The sequence below is a fragment of the Vanessa cardui genome, chromosome 12 (genome assembly GCF_905220365.1).
Source record: "Vanessa cardui chromosome 12, ilVanCard2.1, whole genome shotgun sequence".
NCBI classification, from domain to species: domain Eukaryota; kingdom Metazoa; phylum Arthropoda; class Insecta; order Lepidoptera; family Nymphalidae; genus Vanessa; species Vanessa cardui.
This window is the reverse complement of record NC_061134.1, coordinates 361,586-389,128: the sequence shown is the minus strand read 5'-3', so window position 1 is coordinate 389,128 and position 27,543 is coordinate 361,586. Positions and strand designations below refer to the sequence as shown.

At 34.5% G+C, this 27,543-nt stretch overlaps 1 protein-coding gene across 4 annotated transcripts in view; it reads right to left on the bottom strand.

The window, feature by feature from the left end:
- Positions 1–27,543, bottom strand: part of LOC124534054 (titin) — a 78,151-nt gene that overhangs the window by 15,044 nt on the left and 35,564 nt on the right. For 3 of the 4 annotated variants that reach the window (XR_006966717.1, XM_047109712.1, XM_047109714.1), the window contains exons 2-11: positions 24,795–24,849; positions 24,281–24,395; positions 23,483–23,608; positions 16,418–23,370; positions 14,795–16,343; positions 14,258–14,475; positions 13,571–13,988; positions 12,835–12,939; positions 12,507–12,722; positions 12,065–12,201 (exon numbers count right to left, since the gene is read on the bottom strand). Coding sequence is in view for 3 of the 4 variants with exons in the window: in XM_047109712.1 (XP_046965668.1) it covers positions 12,065–12,201; positions 12,507–12,722; positions 12,835–12,939; positions 13,571–13,988; positions 14,258–14,475; positions 14,795–16,343; positions 16,418–23,370; positions 23,483–23,608; positions 24,281–24,395; positions 24,795–24,848 (9,891 nt within the window). In the remaining variant the exon portion in view is untranslated. The remainder of the gene's footprint in view (positions 1–12,064; positions 12,202–12,506; positions 12,723–12,834; positions 12,940–13,570; positions 13,989–14,257; positions 14,476–14,794; positions 16,344–16,417; positions 23,371–23,482; positions 23,609–24,280; positions 24,396–24,794; positions 24,850–27,543) is intronic. The other variant, XM_047109713.1, reaches the window with a different exon arrangement.

Genomic DNA, 27,543 nt, shown 5'->3' with positions numbered 1-27,543 from the left:
AACTCATCCATAAAAAATATTTATATGTTTTTAAAATAAAACAAATTAAAACTAAAGTAAGAAAACTGGATTTCAAATATTTCGCCATGTATTTTATTTTCAAGAAATTAATCGATACGATATGATCATTAACCGCAGGCCCATTAAATTCACCGATACGGTTATCTGACATATCGTTTCCATTCCGATCTGTATAAGTTTTTTTCGTATCGCCAAATATATACGAATGAGTCATTCTTGCATAGTTCAGCTGCATTCGTGTATTCGCGAAGGGCGATCTTCCAATTTTGTACAGACACACATTTCTCAGCCGTGTAATAAAAACAAGAGTCATCCTCACATCCTCCACCGTGTCAGACTTATGGGCATGAGACGAATACCAAGAAACTTTTTGTTTACTGTTGCTATTTTGACGAAGACCTTTAAACGACTTTTTAATTTTATCGTTTAACATTAAAATTCCATGAAGACGAATACAGACGAGACTCCATTATCTTTATAGCTCGCACTATGTGTACCGAACACGTTAAGATAAACCTAAATGATAGTTGGTGTCCAGAAATTAATGATTCGGGTCAAATTAATTTAGCAGCATCACGAGTTGGCATTTAAGTTTTTATTCATTGTTGTCTTTTATGAGCTTATATTTTAAGTCTCATGGTATAAGTGTTCATACGTTTAAGATATATACAATTTATTATAGACCAAAATTGCCAATAGAACACGACGATCATAAGGAAAATCTTGATTCCAAACTCGAGGATATTAATAATTTTTTACATTATTCTGATCTTCTTAGCGCGACCGTAATTTTTGTATGTGCCGGACATTTTTACAGACTTTGTATTTACTGTTTAACTAGTAATCGGAGGAATCGCACGTACAACCGACAGATCTCCCCATTGCTACTAAAGTGAAATAAGTCTTTAAATTTTTCTTAGTTTAATTAAGATTAATAGTAAGTTCCTTTTCAGCTGCGAAACAAACCCAGGATTTCACTGCACTAAATTTTTTAGAAAAAAGTTCTATCGTAATTTTGGTTCGAGTTCGTGTAGTACGTAGTGTTGCACTATTTCACCTGACAGGTATCGACAAGCGGAAATAGAAAAAATGTACGAGAGGTGTCGATTCCTCTTAGAAGATCAGTGGGCCACATTTTTGGCAGGTCACCGGGCGCGTCGCCGGGCGCGCCGTCGACTAGTCCACAAATAGACGCGTACAATGCGCCCGAGCACTAACATTAGATGTTAGATCATTAGCTCCGATGCAAAATATCGTTTGTATATACAACGGATTAAATAAGAGTGGAGCGGAAAAAGAGACTTCTTGAATTAGTCGAATATAAAAGTACCGGCAAGTATAATTTACTTTAGGCTAGAATTTTATTAATGGAATCTAATTACATATGTTTACAATTCATGTAGTTTAAGTTGACAAGCCTGAAGTTTGAAGTTAGCTTTTAGAGACATTCGCAAATAAGGAAATCGTGACTGTAGGTAAATGAGGAAAATAGAAGCAATTGAGATGTCTCGGGCTAAATGGAAATAAATTGTCATTAGACAAATATGATTGTAAATGAAATGCTTCAAGTTTAGTGCATGTAGATAAATTTGATGTTTAACATTTATAGGAGAAGTAGATCTGTTCTGTGTGATCGTCAAGTATCAGAAAGTGTTATGCGACTTTCAGTATCATACTTTTAACATTTAAAGACTACAAGCTTCAAAATAGCATATCACCGTTAGTTGATTTCTAACATTTTACGATTGAGACAAGAAGTGCGTTCTTATAAAACAGAACAGCTGATAAGAAAATCATATTTATAAGCTAACTCTGTAGGTCCAATCTTGCTGAAATATCAAAGCAGAGCCTTCGATTAGCTTGCAATTTTCCATACAAGTTCACAATACCTAAGATAGTATAAAACATTGACTTCTTTATCTGCTCGTGTTTTTCGTTACGTAATTAAACGTATAGTGTTAAGAGTATCTTAATTAAGTACAGCAGGTGCACTAGAAACAAAGGGCACCTCAGCTTGGCTCCAAGCCAGGTGGGTCGTACGAATTAATATCATTTAATGAAAATAATAAGCGTATCTCTTACATAAAAAAACACCTTTAGATTATATTTGTAATCATAAAACATATAAGCTTTATATTTCAATTGACAAAAATATCGCTTTTTTTGTACTGTGCGTACATTACTTTTTAAAACCTGAAAATTATAATTATTTATCGATTATTTTAAATCAAAATTATTCATTATATGCCTACATATATTACACACCGCACTAGTATATGTTTGATTATGTTGACGTTCTCTTATCAGATCATTCATTCAAATCAAATAAAGAAAATGATATGATATGAATATTATTTATTCCCTGTACTGAGAAATAATGTACTTTCTAGTGGTGATTTTCTTTAGAATTGGATCATTAGTTCTGGATATTACCTCTACTTGCAGACAATTTTCTCTTTATAATATTATATAAAATTAACCAACGCGTCTCAACGTCCAATCAAACCCATATTACACGTTAATAAGTGGGATTTTAATTGGTCGAAAAGAGTATCTATTAATTTTCTCGCTGATTGTATACTGATATCATAAATGCGAAAGTAGCACTATATCTTATGGTCTGTCACGGCCAGACCACTGAATCGAATTAAATGAAATTTTAAGCCTGAATGTAAGCATACGAGATAAAATATTATAAAAAAATGTATGCAACATCGATCGACCTTTTAAATATATGGCAATGGACTCCACCATATTGCTCTTATTCATTTACGCTATTTACTCTTCTACATAATAATGATATGTGTAATTTATGTTTTCAACGTTTCCCGGAGTAAATCACAATGGTCGGTAAATATTCATCTCGGTGCTGGTAACGGTTGCGCACGCGCACGCGACGCCATTAGCACGCGCAGATAACACGCATTGTAACGGGAGTGTGACGATTTCTTTTACGGTTTTAATAAAAAAAATGTCACATGGAAACATAGATAACTTCGTAAAGATAATCTCGAGGAAACCGTATGTTGTATTGTATAACATCTATTTCTTGCGCTTATAAACTGGGGCCCACGTTACAAATTGAATTTAATTTGTTTATGTAGTAATCACTTCAACTCAAGTTGACTTGAATGCGTTTACTATTTGCCCATTGCGTGGTCATCGTCAATCCACAAGAGATTTCAGGCAAACATTGCCATAAGCAAATAAGTAATCACATAAGCCATTAATAAACACGATTGAGGTCTATGGTTAAGTTATGTTTTTCTCCAGATGCGAAGCCTCTTTGTGTAGGCGTGGCTTAGCTAATAGTTATGTCAACATTGCCCAGTTTGGAAAAACCGTTTTTATTTTATGAAGCACTTCTTAAAGCTTAATTTTTATAGCTTTTAACTCTTAGTTCCGTTGTTGTAACGGTTTAAGATATTTCGCTAATTACTGTAGCTAACCAGATTACCAGACACATTTCATAATTGCGGATTAGTTTCTTAGTTTTAAATAAACGCTTCTATGAACATCTTAATTTGTCCAACAGTAATTTGAACTAGTTTGGAATGAGAACAAAATTAACAAACGTCCAGAAATTTCTCTCATACAAATGTTTCAACGCCAAGATTAGGTGATTATGTATTACATTATATTTACTGGCACCTGTCACTTTGCGCCCTAATATATTAATAAGGTGTTATAGTAACGAGAACGAGCCTCATTGTTTTAAAAAAAATGTCATATTATGAATACTTGGGGAATTCCCTATTCCATCCCAAATTTCTTGCAATGGAATTCAAATGAGTTTTTTCTGAATCTTAAGAATAAATTAAATGTTTTTTTTTCTCAAGTCTATGTTTTATAGTTGAAGCTGTGCGTGGTTTATCAGTCAGCTGGGACATTGTCTCTCAACTGCAGAGATTAGTAAAATAGAACCAATACTTCAGAAATCGTTCTCGCCATAATGTCAACATACGTGCCGCATATGATATGTGTGTATCGGTTGTTGTTAGCTTAAACCACTACTATATCTACGGACAAGTATGAAATCGCCAGGAAATTTATATTTATTTATTTATTTATTTATTTAATGCCACACTGTATACATATCATTACAGGATTGTGCCCCATTTCGATATTACAGCACTTTAAAAAAAAACAAATTTAATACATCTATCCATGTTATAATAATATATATAATACTAAATTGTATATGATATATTCCAAGCAGCAACTATATGTATCGTATGAAACTCTATATCAATAAGCAATACTTCTCCTTAAGAAATATGTGTTCCTTTGATGATAGCTTTTTTATATGAGTTACAAATCATGATTATCCAACTAATGCCTAAATATATCACTTAATACCACGTGCTACAATGAACAACTAAATTATCAACAAGTCATCAATAATATTTGCGTTGTAGAATTTCATACCTATTTTTAAATATTAGTAAGTTTCACCTTTGGGTGTATTTGAGATTGAAACAAAAGGAGAAAGAAGTATTTCCAAATATAATATAGATCAGACATAATTACACAGATTCATCATCTCTTTGTTTTGATGTGCACAAAGCGAAGGGAAAGCCAACCTTGGCCTTTTCGAGGGAAGTCGGGATCTCCATATCGGGAGAGGAGGAAGACGTAGAGGTCGTTAGCTCGCTGCGCACGCGTCGCTTGGCATACGACCAAATGATCCGACCCGATGGTTAGGAACTACATAATATTTCACCATTTGTGGACGAAAATATTGGAGAAAATTATGCTTTGTTAAACAAATCACATAAAAGATAGCGTAAAGCTGTTATGGTACATAATTAGGAGACGGATATATTATTTGGATGTAAAATTTCGGCGTTAGGTCATTGTTTCAGTTAAAATATTATAAATGAGTCAATTACTCCAGCAACAGATACTCAGGGGTGACAAGATCAACATCTACGTCTTATTTAAGTTATACCAATGAATGTATTCAAAGTTGTATCGATGACGAGAGCTAGTCGATGTGTGTCCGAGTACAGGCCGCCACGGGGAGTCTCTCGCGATGCCCCGAGACCGCAATATCCACAGTTCTGACGTCACACGCGTATTTCTGGCTCTCATAGGAACAAAAGCAGACATGATTTGCTTATATTCCGAATTGCGTCACAGCGTCAAAAGTCGAGGAATTAAAACAGTTGCAAAAAATTTAGAGAAAGAAAATAAATTACATTTTTTTTTGTTTTGCGCGCACGTTATTATTTTTTTTGAGAAAGTGAGGAGGACTGTTTTAAACACTGGAACTATAATAAAATGCGCCGCTAACCATGGGATCACAGATATTATATCTCTTCTGCTTGTACACTGGCTCACTTATCCCCCAAACCAGAACCCAGCAATACACAGTGATGGTATATTGGGTAGAAAGTTAATTAGTCCATAATGAAAATCGATTAATTTTTTCTTCTAATTTTGAACAATCTATTTCTTATAGTGTAAATAACTTATGCTCGCAGGTATTCAAGCGTTTGACCCAGTTTTAGCTAAATTTAGATCGATTCGGGGTATAATTAGGCGAGTGAACGCACTCTGTTTATATTATGATTGACCCGATACACGTCGATGGCGGAACGCTTTCAACAATGCTCTCGAGATTATGGACGCAATGAAATTGATTTGTGTTCACATTTATAATTATATTTTAGCATTAAATGATAAATCTGCAAGAGTTACTGGCGGAGGGATTAATATTATATCACATAGAGTAATAAACATTACGTACAAATATGTAACGAGAGTTATAACTTTATTGAATAGGAAAATACTTTACACTGTTGTTTTATTAATATTAGTAATTTTGCGAATAAGGATGCACAACACGTATTAATTTTTAATTGCTTGTATATTACATTAAAGAAGAAAAGGCCTTATATAAGTTAAAAATTTTAGGAGAATTTAAATAATGTATGCCATAGATGCTGTTTATGCAGCTTTAGATATAGTTTTGACGAAGTTCAGAATAAAATAAACACGGAAATCGCTTACAAAATGTGTAAACGAATCAAAGGAAACAAAATTCCATTAAATTCAGTATCAGTAGAAGACTCTACATAATCAATCAATCAAGAGCGGCAAGATATACAACAAGTTCTGTCTTGCTGACCAACATAACATTAACAGATTTGGTTTTGATTTTAATAGTCCTTGGTCAATGTAAGACGTTTTCGCAATAGGTTTCAATTTCATTTAAGTAATAATTATCATCTAATCTCCATTCCTCGCGTATTGTAAAAAGGAACGCGAATAATTCAATCCATGATCGAAGTTTTTAATTATTTTCATTAGGAAATATTCACAATTTAATTTTAAAAATTTTAAAGAAAATAACTCTGCCGCTTAAGCTGATATGAAAATGTACGTACTAAGGAAGTACAAAGTCATCGGCGCCAATTAGTCTAGTAATAAACTTGAAACGTTTATTTAGCGAATAAACAAAGTACGCTCGGCGTCGCAAGAAATATAAATAATTTTTGACGTCAACTAAAACACGTGTCCCCAGCATTTATTTCCACTTGCGACCGTTTTATGTGTATCGAGTGAATTAAACCCCTATTCATTTATAATAACTAAGACATAAATGTTCTTTGTAATGAATTATCGCGCCGCTGCAGCTGTCAACCCTTCGCATTAATATTGACCAACAGAATAAACAACGTGCTAACCAGGGCGAAATAAAACAAAATATAATTTTAATGACAAAACTCGAATCTGTATGTTTATTCTATGCATTCTTTTAAGAAAAAAAACTAATTCGATTTTTAAAGATAAGAAAATAACGAAAGCTGGCTGTCATTTTCAATAATTGTCAAATTCAATGCGAGTTTCTAACAATAGCATGAAGTACAATGTTATTATAAACTTAGAGGAATATTATTCATTTGCGGATGTAACCTGCGCTGATTACTCCGCACCGGCCTTCAGCGAATAAATATTATTATTACATACTGAACATGTAATCAGGTAACATATGTACCTTCCATTGGCTATGACATTGTCTTCGCTTGAATACACTAGGCAAGGTTGACTTGTAAACTACAATGGACAAGTTCAAAGAATGCAACTGATTTTTCCAGTAACGTTACAGAACAATCTGCTATTGTTTTTAGTTTTTTCGAATATTTGTTACATTCCGGTTATGTTGTATAACGTATATGCATTATGCAATACTTACTTTTCTATGTCTTTTGTTTCAAAATATTACATTTAAAAGCTCATTGAAGAAACATTTGTGTTCAAATCTCACATTGTACCTATCATGAAATTACAAGGTTTATTTATTTTAATTTCAGTATCGTTTTTCAGGCAGGTATTTAGGTTTTACGTATTGAATTCATCTCGATATTGCTTCTAATTCACATTACCTTATGTGAGACTGTCGTAATAATAAAAAAAATAAAACTAAATATACAACTAAAACTACATATAATTAATAATGCTATGTATATTTTTTATATTTCGAATTTCTAAGACACATATCAACATACATTAATGAGATTTAACTTAAAACTATTATATATTTAATACATACATAGTTGTATTAATACATGTACGATTGTAGAGGAAAACTCAAAACAGTCATTTATAGAAAAGATTTAAACGGGTTTTATTAATTTCCTGACATAACTGTTATCGTTGTGGAAGAAGTATTAAAAACTAATTTTCGAAATTGTTGTCGTTGCGTGCAAACTCACTACAATGGAATAATTGCGACAAAGTTTTCAGAGCGGAAAGCGTTCGCAGTCTATTCAGTTTGGGAAATATATTTTTTTTAATTTCTTGTTACAACATCCGTCTTGTTTATTTTTGAGTGTTGGACGTAACCTCGCGGGCTGTGACCGCGGCACGCGTTGAAAGATACAATGTCAAATTTGACATTTAAATAGTCTTTAATTCAAATTGTATTTTTTGACACATGTTAAAATATAAAAAAAATAACAATTTTATTAATTTGTATAATTTTATAGGATTAATGCAATTATTGTATACTAAGGATTATTAAATATACATACAGTACTAATTAAATATTTTTTAGAAAAAAGAATAGTTTAATAATTAAAGAATAGAATAGAAAAGATAATCCAATTAAATTTCTGTTCATTAACTTATTGATTGTAAAATAAAAAATCCCACTGGTTCAAACAAAAAATATGGATTTCTGTAAATTATACTGTTAACTAATTAATTTGATATAAATACATTTCTAAATAAATTAATTTCTATTTTAAAAGTATATTTTTAAGACTTACCTCAGTGAATATTGATTATAAACGCAATCCTAAAAATTACGTTTGACACTTCGCGCCAAAAATTAACGTTTTGTTTGTTATCTGTGACCCGTCAGCACTTTTTTAATAACGAATATTATTTTAGTTAGGTTTATCCAAAGGTAGGTTGTCACATGGGTGTAGGTGGCACCGTCCAGAGCGGGTGCTGGGATCAGACTGCGCGTGAGGCGTTTCCTGACGTCACCACACCAAATATAGAGACCAAAACTCTCTAAACGATTTTCCTTCTAAACGCCAAGCTTTTACGTACTAGTAGGGTTTATAATCGCATATACCGGTCCCTCTCTTATAGCGTGTCGTTCGGTGAAAAGGAGATGCGGTGTTATTTTTGCCGGCGATTTTCTCGTTTCACGCGCGTGTCTTAAAACGGCAAGGCGGTTGCGCGGGCGCATCTATCGGAAGCTTTTGTTTACTAGCCACGAGTCGATAGTAGAGTGAGTGTTTTCAATGATGAAATGCGCCATATTTGTGTCACGTTTTTACGATCACACGCCGCTGGGCACATGATCGTTACTGCGAATATGGTAAAACCTATATATGATTCGGAGCACGGAAAGAGTGTAGATAAGATTTATTCTAAATGAAAACTGCTCTTTTCATCTATCATATAATTGTAGGTTATATTTGTAATAAATTATAAATTGTCACAGTATATAGCTAACAGTAAGTAATGTATAATATGGTAAACAGAAGGTTAATATAAAACTTTAATCAATTAAACTGTTATCAACGGATTAGTGTTCTAGTTAAATTTAACATCATTTAAAACAGCTTTTTTTTAAAATCATTTATTTGAAATTGCAGCTGAATTTCAAACCAATCTAGATATTTTGCAAACACCTTTAGTGCTGCTGATAATGCAATTCAGTTTACTAAATTATATTCGTTTTAGTATTCCTTATATTAATAAAATATAGTTTCAAAAAAGTCTTGAACTTGGTATAGATCTTTTCCGCTACAAAAGCGCGCCTCTCCGAGTTAAATTGTTATCGGAGTGTGTTTACTGTTAGTATGAGCGACTAAAACTTGTACTTACAAGTTTCAAGTGTATGTGTGTAGTATTAGTGAATATATCTGTAGCTTATTAAATAACATTAATAATTTCAATCATCAATCTGATCTTCAAAATGTTTGATATTATTTACAGTAATATGTAAAAATCATCATTAATGTTTCAGGAAGAGTATTAGTGATATGTATCTTAGTTGAGTAAGTAAGTATTTCCACGTTAAACATTATAATACAAAGTCACGATGAAGCTATGTATAAGTATGTATATGTATGACAGTATTCCCGAATATGGCAAGAATAGTGATGGGCTATGAATTGGCTATCTTGTATTTGGTGCACTCAGTCATTTAGTGTAATAAATCTACCACCTGCTGATTTTTTCATGACGTCATTTGTAACGCGTTATTGTAGTAATAAACAAATCATATATATCATCTGTGATAAATCATGGTTGAACAGTGAACACGTCTGATTTATATGCAAACACACTGTATAAACCAAATATTAGATTACTGTAAGTAATTTTATAAGAAGTCAAGAAGGATTTACGTCTTAAAAGACTATTACTTTTCAACTAAAGTTTAAAGATACATAAAAAGTATTCGCAAAAACGATGTCACATTCGTTCGAATAGGTAGAAGATGACTTGAGATAAAAGTTGGCAGCGCGTGTGTTTACGGAAGGCCGCGTAACTGCAAATGGTCAGAAATATAATCTTTGGGTGCTCGCCAATCCTAAGTGCATTTTTGATTAAAGGGTCATCAGACTAAGCCTGGAGATCTGTACCAATCAATCAGATGTTGATCGAGCGGAAATGTCAATCACTACGTCAGCAAATCAAATCATCTGTCTATTAAAGTCCAATGTTACAAAAATACATAAAATATATTGGTAGAAAAAGCATATTATTCGATACAAGATTTTATAGATGATAAAAAAGTGTGGAGTTAATACCTATTGACTTCCAAGCAGGATATATTAATTTAAATAATTGTATTCAATTAACATGACTTTGTATTTTTTAAATGTTAAAAAAGAGTAACTACTGAGTTTCTTGCCGGTTCTTCTCGGTATAATCTACTTTCCGAACCGGTGGTAGCTTCACTTAATTGTAAAATGAAGATTCAAAAGTGCTTGTAAAGCCTACTTGAATAAAGTTGATTTTGATTTAGATTTTTCGATTTTGAATATATTTATCCATCTTCTACTATGTGTTGTGGAAAGATTGGATTGAGGATTTCTGGTCAGACTTACTCGAAACCTGTGGTACCCTTTTCGTTCTTTGGTACCTCTGCTGGTTTTAATCGCTTTGAAGGTTTGGTACTCATCGTCGTGTACTACGTAATCGACTATTTATCAGTTTGTTGGTAAACTTACCATTAAAGAGAAATACGTTTCATAACGTATGGTACAATGTTGGTAGGATTTTGCTCTACCGCGTTGATTATTCAAATATTAATATTCTTTCAATTCTTTGAAAAAATACAAACTATGATATTTTTAATTTTCTCAACTATTAAAGCAGAATCTGGCTAAGCTTTATTCGAGATAAAGGCAGAGAAAGGGCTCCTTTTTTCCATTCGAGAGTTATCGGAAAGTACCTACTATGGATTATATATTTCTCTAATATTAACTAAAATATAAGATTCTGTCAATAAAGTTGAGTAAGTTCAAAGACAATTTCACAACCGTCTGGAGACATCCTTATGGCATTTTTCATGAAGTTTAGGAAGCAAGCACAAGTAACAGCGTCATTCAAACAACAAAGCTACGTTGACGAAAATAAATATGTTTTGACATTTACACCTTACTAACATTAAATCAATACGAAAACAAAGTCTGGAAGATTCCGATCCCACTAATTTATTAAAGTATTACGGGAAATGAGCCAAGCGTTGATATTACTGTAATTACAATATGTTTTAGTACGTACACTGAGTTTTGTATTGCAATTCAGACATTTAAATATTATTTTATAACACTTATTAGATCTTAAATCAGGTACAGGAAGATTAGGTCCCTTTTTATAATATAGATAAGATAAGATATTTATTACTATCAATGAATTTTTTTTAAAAAGTTGACTTAAAAATATATTAGAATATCAGTGTTTTAAGTTCCCAAAATACTCTATTTAGTAAGAGTTAGGATTGAAAGTAGTATAATAGGTTTCTTTTTGTAAAAATCGTATTTGATGATTTGGCGGACCACATAGAAATAATCATTCAAACATTGATGGAAACAAATAATTATACTGATTTAAAAAACATTATAACCCAGTGGAAATCAAAAGTCCTTGGATTTAATGACTGTAAGATGTATAAGTTCTGATTTTAATAAATCCTACTATAATTAAATATGAAGACGTATTCTGGCGATACTGCGGTCTAACATATATTATACAAATTCTGTGTTCTGGTATTCGTATATTGGCGATAAAATGTTTAATTTTACTTGGCAGGCGATATTGTTTAGTAAACAATATTAAATGTCAATCAATCAAAGCAATGTTTAGTAAAACATTAAACGAACGTTTTTATGTATCAAATATATGGAGATTATATCTAGATGATACATGTGAAAGGGAGGAAAACAATCTTAAATGCAACTTTGTAGCATAGCATGTGTGCTTTGACAATGGACTATTTTATAGAGTTTATTTGCCGACAAAAATAACAAATAATCTACATATGTTAAATGGTATAAGTACCACTTACTTGTTTGACCAAAACCTTTCCAGAAGGCTTCTCTGTGACGTAGCTCTGCATGCCAGCCATGAGCACGGTGGCGCCTAGAAACTTATTCAGCAGAGCACGTGCTTCTGTGTCCGCGCTGCTGTCGCCCTCCTCGATCACTGCACCAGAATCATAATTTACTAACAATAATTTAATGTACCGATTTGCATTTATTTCAAAGAAATTCTGTCACATGTTAAACATTAAACCACATTGGAACAACGTGGAAAAAACTCTAATCTCAAGGGAAAAGAGCCCTTGAGTGGGACGTTTACAAGCAGCTATTTATTACTATTTTTTTGATTTACTTTTTTTGTCTGCATTACATATATAGTAAAATCGAATGTACACGTTTTTCCAAAATGTGCCATAACCTTCTTCTTTACCAAACCGTAATCGGTAAGATAAAATTGCCAAGTCTTACCAATATCAGCATTCTTCATCCTAGTAAGTATGTCTTGTACCCCGGTGACCTTGGTGGTGCTATCGAGGAAAGAACGCTCTTGACCGCGGGTGTGTCCAGAACGCGTGGTGGTGGTAGTCGTAGTACGTACGCCGTCCCCGACTTGTTCGGTGGTGGTTGTGGTCACTGTCTCGTCTTCAGAACACAGGCTATGTTCGCTGTCCGTGCGCGTGAGACCTGGTGACATATTCCGTCTTTAATGGAAAACCTAAACGTCTAAGCGAAAATTAAAATGTTCTATCAAGAACAAACATCGCCGATTAATAAATGAACTTTGAAATAAACGAACCAGCGTGAGCTGACGAATCGCTGGAGACACTGTCCTTCATAGTGGCGGTGCGCAGGATCAGCCCGGCTTTTGGGTACATGTGCCGTTCAGATTTTGAAGTCTCGCCTTTGAATATTTTTAAAAATTCAAGGTTAAATTAGAGACATATTAAACTGGTAATAAGTATTTTATAAATGTTTAGATGAGGGCTATATTTTAAATACTAAAATAAAATAATATATATTTTCGCATCGTATATAAATTATAAAACATGATCAAAACTAAATCTTAGAAGATATATTAAAAAAAAAATATAGCATACAACTTTTCATTTTCGTTGTTGATGTTGTTGAGTAATTAAGGAACATAATTATTTCGCACAGAGTTTGTAACTTTATGCACACTGAATGTAAATAAATTGGAGGTTTTTTTGGTAATGTATTTCGATACAACTGTAAACACTTGAGTTGATAAATCAAATGATTCAAATATACTCGAGTCGTGTTATAATACTGTGGAGGGAACGAAAGTGAAATGAATAACGGATAATGGAATCACGCAAATAATATTCATAAATATAGATTTGTATTCGACGTACGAATTCGGACACGGATGCTTGACTTTTACTTTTTTTGAATATTCATATCGGATATTCTATAGCAGAGTCGACATTTCTTAGAAAAACTAATAATTTCGGCAACTAATTAATTACAATAATAAAATAAGTTCTTTCAACAAAAAATTTGTCTGCACTTACTTGCACTCTTAATGTATTTCTCGGTAAGCGACTTAACGGAATTCTGTCTGACCGTCTTCCGCTCTTCCATTCGTTTCTCTGTTTTCTCTGATCTCTCCCTCATCTCTTTCCCTCGTCTTTCCATATCTACACTCCTCTCGACTTTCTCTTTCTGTGTTCTAGTGTTATGTTGTTTGTCGACACTTCCTGTTGTTTCTGATTTAACGCCACTTATTCCACGTTTTTCATGCGTGTCGATAATGCGCTCCGATCTCTCCTTATGTCCGAACCTTTCTTCGTTGTCGATCTCTACGATTTTGTCTGTCTGTGCATATGTCTGGTCTTTTCTGTCCAAACTGCTACTGCCGCTCGTTATTCTGCTTTCGGTGACTCGGCGGTCGCTATGTGTGAACTGGTCTAGTGACGCGCGTTCTTCTTTCTACATTCATAAAATCAGAAATTAATTTATTCAAAGTGTATCTTGTTCAAGCACGCTTTTACACTTTAATTTAGTAATTTAACAAGACTTATGCAATAAGGAATAAATTATAATTAAAATTGTATCGTATGACATAACAATACCAGTGATAGTCAAAATATGAAAGTAAATTTAATAATCTGATGTTGAAAAAAATTTACATCCTGATGTTACAATAAGTGTGATTTTACCACTTAAGAAATTATTATAAAATATTAACAGGCGCTTACGTTATGAACCTCGCTAAAAGTTGTTCCGGTATCTCCGCCGAATTTTTTTGTCGTTGTAATAGCGGCCAAGCCATGAAGCCTCGAAGGCTTATCCCCTTGAACCTCGAGCAGTCTTTCCAAGTCCTTTGGCTCCGTGGAGTACGCCGTGACGGAGACCGTGCCCTCGGGTTCGCCTCCGTTCCGCGAGTGGAACTCTTGACGAACGACAGTACCTTTCACTGTCGAATCAGTAATGCAACTGTTAGTCATCCGTAAATAAGTATTGTTATCTATGAATTACATTAATAGAAACGTATAAAAAAGCTGACACGAAGTTTCGTTACACACTGGGTGAGTAACCTTGCTACCTTTATATCGCGGTATACAATTAATTAACAAGTCATTTTATAAAATGTTTTCCTTAGAAACGCCTGAATGCGATTTTAAGATAGTACTAACGTGTATAACTGAATAAATTATTCAGCTGTACAAATATTTGGACAGTGAATAATGTGTATGATGTCAATGATGATAATATGATTATTCATATGTACATACCTTGATAGTTAGAAGACCCCTTCCTCAAGGCCCTTATACCAAACAGAGGTTTACCGTCTGTATCGAGCGGCCCTGGGCCGTAGCTCGAAGTTATAACATCAATGGGTTTTGAAATAACCTTAGACGGACTCAGTTGCCGGTATTTCGGTTTCTCGGGTTCTATTTTTTTAGTGCTAAACGTGCGACTTTCTGACGTTATTTTCTTTAAATTTCTGTTCGTTACCCACGATGGTTTCTCTTCTTGCTTGGGTTTTTGTGGAATTTTCTTCTCAATATCAAATACTGTTTTTATAATAGTTTCCTTATTAATTTGGCTTTTATTGACGTCGGATTTTTGACGAGTCGTCTCTGGACTAGGTGATCTTTCAGGACTATCATATCTGCGTCGAGGGGTTTGTTGAGAATGTTCGAGAATGCGCTGAGTACGTTCAGGACTATGCTGAGCTCGTTCTGGGCTATGCTTAGCACGTTCCGGACTAAGCCTAGCTCGTTCCGGACTATGCCTAGCACGCTCAGGACTATGCCTAGCACGCTCAGGACTATGCCTAGCACGCTCAGGACTATGCCTAGCACGCTCAGGACTATGCCTAGCACGCTCAGGACTATGCTTAGCGCGTTCAGGACTGTGACGCAGGTGTTCAGTATTTCGGTGTGACCGTTCTGGACTGATTTGAGAGCGTTCAGGAGTGTGAACTTTACGGTCAGGAGAGAGCTTTCTTAGTGGAGTCCGGCTTTTAGTATCAAACTTTTGAGGTGATGGTGACCTTTTCCCGTTAAGATGAGTAACTTCTACCGTATCTTTCGACGATACGCGCTCAGATGTCTTTTTAGTAGTCAATGAATGTTTAGATTCAATCGCATGGTGAGTTTCTATCGTTTTTGTTTTCAATTCATTGATTGGTACCTTTTTCAGTTTTATATCGATGGTCTTGTCCGAATCTTTTAATCCGATTTTCTTCATATACGCAGTAGCATATTCGCTAAAACGATTTGATTTTGGTTTTGTCGACGGCGTTTTAGTTGGTGACAAAGGCCTAGATTTTTTATCCGGGCTATGTTTTCGAAGTGGACTTTTAGATTTGGGTGGTGCCTTTGAAGGTAATTTGTCTGGAGTTCGTGATCTAATTTGTTTTTCTAATATGTTAGTGGTATCTTTTGAATTACCATTCAATAAATGTTTAACTTCTTCTGATTCCGTACGCTCTGATAACAACGTTATATGCGAAGTAGATGTTACATCACGTTCAGGAGAACGACATTTCTGTATATGACGGTCAGGGGAAGAAGTTATCTGTGGTTGCCGTACAGGAGACGAATACTTTTGTGGTTGTCGTTCAGGAGAAGTTGCTTTTTGAATTGTAGATTTGGCTTGACGTTCTGGTGATTTATTTTGACGTTCAGGTGATCGAGTCTTAGTCACTTTACTAACAGTTTGCTTCGTTTTTGTAACAGTATTTGTATCGACTTGCCCTTTCTCTACTTTCTTCTTAGCTACTCGTATTTGGGCCCTAATGCGACGTCTCTGCTCGTAACCGACGACCTTCTCCAACTGAAATTAAAATTTATTTTAAAGTATATCAACACAGTTACAACAATATATGAATGATTTATTTTTAAACTAACCATTTGTTCTAGGAGATCCAAGTCGAAGATATCTTCTATGCAGGGCTGATAGTGTTCAACACTACTGCGTCGACGTTCAGTACTGACAGTAGATCTCTCCGTACTCGTTCGCCGAAGTTCGACTCCGAACTTGCCACTTCCGCGTCTACTACTTACTTCATTATCTTCGGTCGTTTTTACTTCTTCTTTCATTTGGCTGGTTTTTGTAGGCTGTTGATAGCCAGGTACTTTTTCTTTGGATTTTTCAGGTCTTTCTAATCCAGAGTTGTCTCTCTTAAGTACATCAGCAACAGAATGGATATGCGAGGTAGGTGTATTGAAATCCGAGGATTTACGAGAAGGAGATTTAGCCGTGATATCAGGCGAACGTTGTCTTAATGGCGTTGGACTTTTTTGAGGTCGACACTCTATTATGTTTTCATCCGAAGGCTCTTGCTTTGTATCAGTTAGTAAATATTTTGGCTTCTTTTCGTTGTCATGGATAGTTTTGTTTTCATCATTAGTAGAACAGAGAGGACTTTTCATCGAGTCCTCTTTAGGAGACTTCTTTGCTGTAATTTTTTCACTCAATTTCGAAGACTTCGTTTGAGAAATATCCTTCGTCTTTCGATTCGTGGTAGTAGTAGCAGTGGCAATATTTTCGAACAAAGCTTTAGCCTTCTTCACGGCTTCATTACTACGTAGAGTTGTTACTTTTACGTTTGAAGGCTTTTCGGCTGTTTTAAGATTCGGGGTTATAAATTCTTTCACTTTTGCATGTGATGACGCAGTTTCTTTAGCAAAAGAACTTCGTCTGTCAGCAACATCGGACTTCACTTTTGATACTTCTTCGATGTCCTCGTTTTCACTGTTATTTTTTACATTAGAAACATTATCATCAATATTTTCTACAATTTTCCTCATAATTTTGTCATGCTGTTCTTTAATTCTTTTTTCTTTTTCTTCAACCTCTAGTGTTTCGTTCAAAAATTGTTCAGCTGTCTTTACAAACTTATTAACTTTATCTGATACACTGAGCAAGCAATCGTCAGATTTCAATGCATCGTCAACATCGTGAAGATCAGGGCGCTCAATTTTTTGTGCTGGTTTAGTTTTCGTAGACTTAACGTTTTCAGCTGTTTCAATGAATAAATGAGCTTTATCATTTACACTTAATTTAGTATAATCGTCTTGATACGTTGTATGTTTGTCAAATTCTTCCACGATGTTTCGCGAAGGGCTCTTGTCTTTTCTATCAATCGGCCCTTTAGCAAACTTATTAACTTTCTCTGATACGGATAATAAGCAGTCATCTGATTTTAAATTTTCATCAAAGTCAGAGTGTACTTTTCTTTCCGTTTCTTTAAATCTCGTAGTCGTATCTTTGGTTTTATTGATGTCGTCTATTTTTGTCAAAAATTTTGATACCTTACTATTGACACTCAAAAGATGATCGTCGGCCTTTTTAAACTCCTCTTCTCTTCTTTTAACAAACAGCTCTTCATCTTCACTTATTTCCACAATGTCATGGACTAGAGATTCAGTTTCATGAATCGTATGATATCCACGTTTTTGATATTCTTCATCTGGTTCTTTCACTTCATCAGGAAATCTAGAAGTACCAACATCGTCCGAATACCCTACTGGCGTTGGGCATATACGATCTGGAGAATTTTCACGCGATGATTTAGCTTGCTGAACATCTATAATTATGTCATCATCATCATCAATCGAGGTATTTAAGGCTGTTGCTGATTTTGGTTTACTTGTTGGTAGTTTTGTTTGGTGCTCCTTTGAAATTGGTTTCTGTGATTTAGTTGTAGTGATGGTATGTTTATAGTTTTTACCAGTTGATATATCGTTGACTTGGATTTCAGGTTTTGACCTAATTTTCTGCGGCAAACCTTTTTTCGATTTTAACGCTATGTCACTAGAGGTTCTTGTTATTTTTGAGTCTATATCTTTCTTAACATTATCCTTAGTAACTTTGCTTATAAATGTCTTTTTAGGTTCGTGTTCGGGTTTTTGGACATTTCCCGGCGATGTCTTATTATTTGACGGTTTAATATTAACAGCTGCTTTTGTATGATTAAATTGTTTTGTAATAGCTGCAACTTTTTTAACTTCTGATACAAAGGGTTTATCTGATTTTGTTGGTGATGGTGTCGAAGGTGAAGATTTTCTGAGATGAGAGGAGACTGGTTCTCTCGGTTTTATGCCACTTGCTCTAGGTACCTGTGGCGAAAGTGGTCTCTCAGTCGGTGATATTGGTTTTTTAGGTGATATACTTCTTGCTGGTGTAGGAGATACATTTGAAACTTTTTTCGTTGGCGAGACATTTCTTGATGGAGGTTTGCTTGATATTTTCTGATCTTTGGGCTTTTCAGTTTTTTGTTTCTCCGTTATTATAACCTCTTCATTCAGTGATTTCTTTATTTGGGTACTATTTTTAATTGAAACATCTTCAATGTCCTCGGTTTTAGAAGTTATTTCTAAATCTCGTAGAGTTGTTGATTTAGGTGTACCTTTTTCACGATCAGGAGATTTTTGCATACGTTCTGGTGAAAGTTTTCTCAGAGATTTTTGGACCCTATCTAAAACTTCTCTTTCTTTTTCAGACATTATAAATTCAGTACTGTAATCAAATGATTTGTTTGATGTGGTTTTTGAAGATTTATCATCAGTATTTCTTGTTGGTGAAGAAGATTTCCTTATCGTGTTACGTGATGGAGATATAGAAGACCTCGGTTTGACGTAGTCTGTTACATCTTCAATAATGTTCGTAACATTATCTTGAATAATACCCTCTGTAGTATAATTTTCTTCGTACTCGGTTGATATGACCGCTTTCAGAGGTTTCTTTGTAGATTTTTCAGGAGTAGTTACATCGTGAATTGGTTTTTTAGGGAAATTATCAATCAGTTTACTGTCAACTTCTTTTTCAAGCATCAGATCTGGACTACTTGCGCGTTTTTTTGGTAAATATTGTTGATCAATTTTCTTTTCGGGACTAATACTTGAACGATTAGGTTTGATGCCATAAATTTGCTCGTTTGTATCCTCACTTTGAAGTTTTGTACTGGAAGTTGTCTTCTTTGATTCATTTTCAATTTTTTTTACATTTGTTGTATAATGACTAGAACTCTTGTCTTCAGTTTTAATATTTTGAATTTTGCAGGGAGATGGTTCTCTGGATGGAATTCTATTTTTTTTAGTAGTTTCCGAAATATTGGTTTTAGTGGTAATTGATTTATTATCGTTTTCATTTACCGAAACTTTCTTCTCATTTATTTTTTCTGAAGTCTTTTTTAAAGTATCTTTGTTTATAAAATTAGTTTCCGGCGAAGAACTACGACATGGTGATACACTAGGTGATCTCATGTTCGATTGTTGGTAATCTGTCGATTCCTGTGGAATATTGGTTTCATTCGTATCTGTTTCAGTCATCCCTAAAATTTTTCGGCATCTTTCTTCATATGTTTCACGTCTTTCAAATGGAGGTTTAGGTTTGACGGGTTTATCATGTTCTTTACCAGATGTATCTTTATTTATTACATTATTGTCAACAAATTCTTTAGTTTCCACATTCGGTGAAACAAGGAAATTGGATGGAGGTTTTTCTGTCGGTGAGATCTGGTTACTTGGTTTTTTCAACGAGCTTTTTCTAGGAAGACTATCTTTTGTTGGACGTTTTTCTGGCGATGGTGATCTACAGGGATTTTTTGTTACCAATGGATTCCTAACATCTTTTGGTTTTTCGTTATTGATAAATTCTGTTGTATTTTCAGTATAAAATTGTTCATCTAAATCTGTAACCATATTTTGATCTGTTTGGTGAGCGCTGAAATATTCAAAGCCGCTCACGGATGTTGTAGGTGAACTTTGTAAAGAAGACGATTCTTTTTCTACAGTTTTTGGTTTTCTGGTCGGGCTCGTTGAAGGAGTTATAAGTTGCCTTGGACGTTCTATTGTTGTGTTTTTATTTATTTCTTCAGAAGTCTTTTCAATGTTAATAAACTCAGAAGCAAGTTGATATTTGTTTTCTCGTACAGGAGATTTAGATTTAACAGGAGAAGTTCTATCTCTAGTTGTTTTATCTGTAGGTGTTTGTAAAATAGAATTATCTACGCTGCTGGGTTGTTTTTCTAGTATAGATTTTTTAGGCGGTGAAGGTTCTCTCGGCTGTTTTTCTTGTATCGTCTTTTTCGTTGGTGAAGGTTGTCTTGTTTGTGTATTAGGTCTCTGAGAATCTTTATCCAAAACTAATGTTACATTTTGTTTTGTTGAGTCCTCTCTGCAGATGTCAGTTTTTGTTGTTTTAATGTGGGTAGAACTTTTGTCAATATCAAAACTTTTATCAGAGGGAGTTTTTATTATTTTAACATCAAGTTTAGATGGCGATGGACTACGTCTTGTGAAAGTTTTATCAGATTTAGGGTGAATTAATTCTGGGGATTTCGATTTATTGTTTTGGTAAGTTTGAGTCAATGCCGAGGGGCTGAAGGGATGATTCTCATCTTTTGGCGTTCCATAATTCGGTTGTTTATCGGAAACAGAGACATCCGCAATTGGTGTATCTTTATTTGGGCTAACTCTTGATGGGGATTTTGATTTACCAGGGCTAGGTGATCTATTTTTTTGTGTTCGAGATTCATAATCAGTCAAGGTTGTCTGTGATTTAGTCTGACTCCTAGTAGTTGTGTCTATATACTCAGTTTCATCTTTTGAAGACCTATCTCTAGTAGATGAATGACTCGTTCGTCGAGTTTGTTCTTTTGAAGAAACATCGTCTCTGGGAATATCTTTAACAGGACTTTCTCTTGTGAGAGATGGCTTTTTTTGTGTATATTTATTGGGACTTGGGGAACGCTCTTTAGATGGTTTTTTGACTTCAGTAGGTTCAGAATTATTTACATCAGGAGCTAAATCTATGTTAACTTGCTCTTCGAAAGTGTGTTTTGTAAGTTTGTTGTCCGCTACGGAATACATTTTAGTTTCCTCGTCGACAAATTTGTAATGTTCTTCTTTGACTCTATTGACAGAAGTTTCATAGTTTTTACGGTCAGGACTAGTTGCCGTTGGTTTACTAGCAGCAGTTGGTCGCATGTAACCAGGCAAATTATCAGTCTCTTCTTTTTCTCTTTGAGGTATCTTTCTCGATGGTGATGGTTCTTTGGAATGTTTCTGTATTGGTTCAGAGACACTCTTTGTTGGCGAAGATGGCTTTTGCTTATTTTTGCGATCCGGACTTGGGCTTAGAGTTCTTTGAGCTTTATCAGTAGTGCTAGTTTTTATCGTAGAATATGAAAAAGTGTCAACTTCTTCATGTTTTACTAGTAAGTCACTATCTTGATTCGGTTTAGTTTTTCTTGAATCAGGAATTTGCCTCGTCGGTGACGGGCTGCGACTATCTGAACGGGTAGACGGTGATTGTGTCGTGTTTATTTTTCTTTCAGGGCTTAAATTAGACCTGGGATGTGTTGTTTTGTCATTAACAGGAGACTTCTTTCTGTCTGGGCTTGAGTTTGGTCTATGTGTAGGATAGTGATGTTTTTCTGGACTTGCACTTGATCTTGGACGATAGTTATATGGCTGTTTCCTATCTGGACTCGTAACCCTGTTCGTCTTTTCGGTAACTGTATTAGAAGAATAATGACTGGATTTTTTTTCAAAAACATTGCTAGGTGGAGAATGCCTATCCACTTTACTAGGGCTGCCTCCTCGACTGGAGGGTTTCCTGTATGTTTTATCAGGGCTAACACTACTTCTTAAAGAAGATGTACTTGACTTAAAAGTTTTGCTCCCAGGAGAAGAAGCTCTTGTAGATGGTCTAGTTGGTGTATCGGATCGGAGAGTACTTGCCCACGCTTGGTGAGCTGGGCTCCAATCGTTACTTATTTTCTTTTGAGTAAAATCAGATTTATATGTCGTTTCGTATTGATCAGAACTAGTTTTTCTTTCTGTTACGATATTTTCGCGGGTTACATTATGAATGCGTTCTTCAATATTTTTCGTATTTGTGTCATGTCTCTCATTAGTGTCAAAGTATTTAGCATGTTCATCGATTTTCGATGTGAAAACGTCGCGGTGCGTATTTTCGTTGATATTGGTTGTATAATCTTGATCCTTAATTTTGTCCACAGAATTATGGTCACGAATAATTTTGTCACTTGTATAATCGAAATACTGATTCTTTTTAAAATCATAATCATCAATAGTCTTTTGCGAATCCACAATATCGCGCCTTGAATTGTCAATTGTTTCACGCAAAGTTTTAGATGAAGAATCATTCACATGTGATCGTTGCTCCAACGTCGCATATGAAGATGATTTATTTTCAGTCCTAGTTTCATGGGAGCGTTGCTCTGAACGACTTGTCTGTACCGCTGGGGCACGGAACTCTCGACGAGTACTGGTCACTCTCGTGCCATCGGGAAGACATCTAGTCTCTACAATAACTTTTGTGTTCTCATCCGGATAGTCAATTTTTCTGGATATTATCTCACCGTGATCGAAATCAGATCTCAAATTTTGTTCATAATCGTTTGTTTTTGTTAGTCTAGTCGAACTGTTTTCGTTGCGGTTAGTATTATATTTTTCAGACGATAGGTCATAGTTATCATTAGTATATGGCACGGATTCGTGTTTCGATGATATTTGTTCAAATTTGGATGTGGACGTTGATGAACTTGTCGTTGATGAAAATTGTGTACCGTCGTCCGTTTTGCGCACGACTTGCTCGTGAGCGGCAGTATTAGAAATATTCTCATTACGCTTCAGGCTGGTGTTCCCGTCATCGTATTCCGTAATTGCTTGTTTGTTGTGATCAACAGCTGCGAACTGACCACGACCGCCGTCGACGTCATAGTGACCCTCGATGTTGGCGTGGACAGATTTCACATGCGTGTGCCCATCATCCGTCGTTTTGTTCTCCGATTCAACATTCCAACCAGCGTTGGATAGCTCCTTGAGATCTGTAAATGATAAATGGTAATGAGTTTCGGAAATTATAAATTATGTTTTTGTTACTGGTTAATGAGAGTTAGTTCGGTTAGAATAATGTCGGTGGCAGTAGTCGGTAGGCACCTTGGCCGCGGTACGTAAACTCCTTGGGCGGAGAGCCCGCATCTCGAACCTCCTTGCTCTTCATGGATTGGAAGCTCTGGTCAGCGAATGATTTCACGTGGCCCTGGGTTGATGAAAACTCACAACCTGCCAAAATGGGTCAATAAAACTTACGATTGTAACATAAGTAATTGTCTTGTTCAACATTCATACATACATTCTTTTTCAACATATATTTCATGGAAAAGAAAACTTAGAAAAAAATAATATGAATAGCAATAAATTAAAGTCATGTCACGAAGAGTCGTCACTGATCTGCTCAATCAGAAAGGGTGTAGAGATTTCTTTGTATACATTATTTACTCAATAGCACGCTCTATTTGTGAACGTATAATTATGTTTATAGATAACGTGTTACTTCAAACAGTAATTTGTAATAGAAGGTATCTTCAAATAATGTTGAGAAAATTGATATAGACTATAACGATCATATTTTTTGTAAAAAGAAAAGAGGTAATTATAAACATTTTGAACTAGCACAGATCTCATGAAGCGCTGCTTAGAGCATGCTTCAAGATTCTATGCGCCCGCTCGAAAGCATCTGTGTAATTTTGTGTTGAATAATATTCTTCCTTTGGTGTCCCCGTACGAAGTGGTTTTATTGCAACTGTATTCCTTGAGGACCTGTCGTTAGCCAATTTATTATGACCTATGTAATTGTATGAAATTTGCGCTGTGCTTCATCGCGCATGGCATTCAATTGCATGAACGTGTTTTCCTCAGAAGTAGTACGTAGGCAAGTATGCTGTAAGTATGTACCTTTGGATTCCGCGCCGGGTTCGGGCGAGTAAAGGTTGCGCAGACGCTCCTCCCTTAGTCTGTACATGTGCGCACGGATCTCTTTTTTCCGGGAGAAGTCCTCAGTCTGCTGCCACTGTAAAGTTACATGCATATAATTAATATAATATAATATGCAAATGCTCGATGGTGAAGGGAAATATTGTGACTAAACTTCCTTACACAGATAAAATACAGTCGCAACCGTAACTTGAAGCAGCTAAAAGGAATCGGTTCCAAGCCTTCCACCAAACACGAGAGTAGAATCAACAAGACTGGCAGTTACTACTTTTAAATTTTACAATTAATGTAATTTTATTTTTCTATTGATAAATAACATGTTTTCTTCAGCGTTTAGTTTCTTTAGCTCTAACTTGTCGTAGACTACTGTCGAGAATAATTTCACTTAGGGATATGTGATAATAGTGATTATAACAATATCAGAATATAATATTACTGGTGAGTATAAGTTGATGTACTCGTAGTTCGTACTCACCATCCGACGTAAGACGTCCTCGTCGCGAATGAGGGATACGTCTCCTTCAGACATACTGTAATCAAAAGAAATGCAAGCTTAGTGATAATAATTAAACGCAGTCGTAACGTTATTATAATGAATTAAAATTTCGAATAAAGCTCTAGTTTCTGATCTTAATCTATGACAATTTGTCTTTAAATAGGTTTAGTTGAATTTTAAAGAAATACAAATAAACAATAATAGAACAAACAATATCGGGTTGTTCGAATTGTCGGGTATAAGGCAGTGAAATTGGTTTTTTTTAAAGTACTAGAATAAAGGCATTCAAATTATTATTTCTGGATTTCTGTTTGCAATTACATTCAATAGCGAAATAAAGTTTGGAGTTATCGAAGATGTAGATAAAAATATGTCTCCTATTTGAAAAGGTTGTTGCAAGTCTGCGTAATATAAAATTGCGGTAATTAGAAAATTCAAAAGGGGCCCCGAAACGTGCGTTGCCAGGTGCCATAACATATTTATTAACCCGTCCCTGAGGGCTATCGATCAGTGTCAAGTATTTTATCGAACGTTATGAAAGTAGTCGTAATTTAATTCGTCTGAAAATATTTATTAATGGTTGTTACTTGTCGCATTTACGTTCGCGGCGGTGGAGTTAATTGGAGTAAGTTGTACACAAGGCCCCAGACTTGTCTGATTCGTTCAATTATTGTATCAATTAATAAAATTGCTTGTGTAACGGAATGTGTCAGATTGCAAAATTTACTTTTATTTCCCGCCATTTAATTGCTCTAACTGTATTGTGTTTATTAATTAAACTACAGGGACTGACGATTTATTCAGATGTAGACTATCAATAACCCAATAGATGGCGCTAGTAGTAACTCACATAAGATTAACTTATTTTGATCTGTAATTAATTAATAATGTTAACTAATACCTACTAGATTAAATTATTTAATGATTTTGAGTAAATACAAAAATCACAAGTTCAATTTAACGATAAATTACAAAAATATTTTAATTTATTTTAATTTCAATGCTGTGATTTTAATTGTTTCATAACATTTTAAAGTTGTAAAATTGTGTTTTTTTTTTATAATAAACGGACTGTCGAATGGTAAACCTGATGGTAACGGTCACCACCGACTAAGGCATTAGCGCCGTAAAAAAATTGTCAATGCGCCACCGACCTTGGGTACTGTGCCTGTAGTTACACTGGCACACTCAGTGTTCAAACCAGAATACAACAATATTGAGTATTGCTGTTCGGCGATAGAATATCTTATGATTGGCTGGTATCTAGACGGGCTTGCACAAAGCCCTACCAAGCAATCCCTTTGAATATATGAAATATAAACTAAACCGTTATCTTGACGACCAAATTAATAAAATTAGAATCTTCAAATTGACGATTCAAAAGTGCTCGCAAGATGCCTTCAAGAATTAAGTAGGTATATTGTTTTGATTTAATTTCATTGTTACCAATATCTTTACAGGATATCAACATTGATGGCGGTTCATAAATCGATTTACATGGGACGTAAGATTTTTAAATTTAACACATAATAAAACATTTATATTAAAGACGTAGTTATTAAAAAGCCAATTGTTAAATTTTCTCAATACTCTACCATACAAGCCTAAATTTTTTTGTTGATAAATCATTCTATACTCCTATTTAAGCTGAACTGGGCGACCATATGGCAGGCCATATCTGGGACCACCCGCCCTTGCCCCGCAAAGCTGTATATGGAGTTAGACTTGCATATTTCAGCGCATGGAACCGACTTAAATCATTGAGCAAGGATTTTTAACAGCTGTCTCTTACATTGCGGTTACTTGTTATTGCAAATATAAAAGTTTTAAAACGAATAATTCTTTAACTTTAAATCAATAGCTTAGCTTTATTGAGAACTACTGTTTTAGGGATTGGTTGACATGTATTAGGCAAAAATGTATGTCCCTGGAGTTAAAGTTTGCTTTATACCAATTTCATCAAATTCAGTTTAGTAGTTTGGTAGTGAAATAGCGACGGACAGACAACTGTCTGTCTGTCGCTTTGCATTTATATTATTAATATAGATGGAAAGTAATTATAGAACCACTTTTTCAATCATTTAGAAAAATTATACATTGAACTAGCGGTTTTGCTCGCGTTTTTGGTGTTCAGGCTTGTTACAAAGCAAATTTCTATAGTTCGGTTCAGCGGTTCGGTCGTGACAGAGCAACAGACTCACAGACTTTCGCATTTGTTTGGTCTAGATGTTAAATTGACAAATGTTTGAAGAAGGAAAATTTTGTTAAACCTATTAAATGTCGTGAGAGATAATCTATGTAATGATATGTCATAAATGATATGTTATGCCGTATTAAATGTTTGTTTATCTGATCTCCACATTTATTGCCTACCTATTTTATTGCCTACGTCAGTTTTCTTCATTTACGTACAAATATAACGCGGATCTTAGCCAAGCGCTTATAGTAATTAATTATTATTATTATTATTCTTCTGACAACAATATGAAACAGATTAATTTAAATACTAGAATTAACTTATGCTTAAAATATTTATTACTTATAACATTTAAAGAAGAGATATTTTATGATAAAATAATGTGTATACATAGTCTTTATTACTATTCCGACAATAGTTTATTAGTGATTCCTTACAATATAAACTGATTTGGATTTAACATTTACTGGAAGAGCTTTAATTAAAATTGTTCTGACATTTTAACTATTTTAATTTATTATGTTTACATTG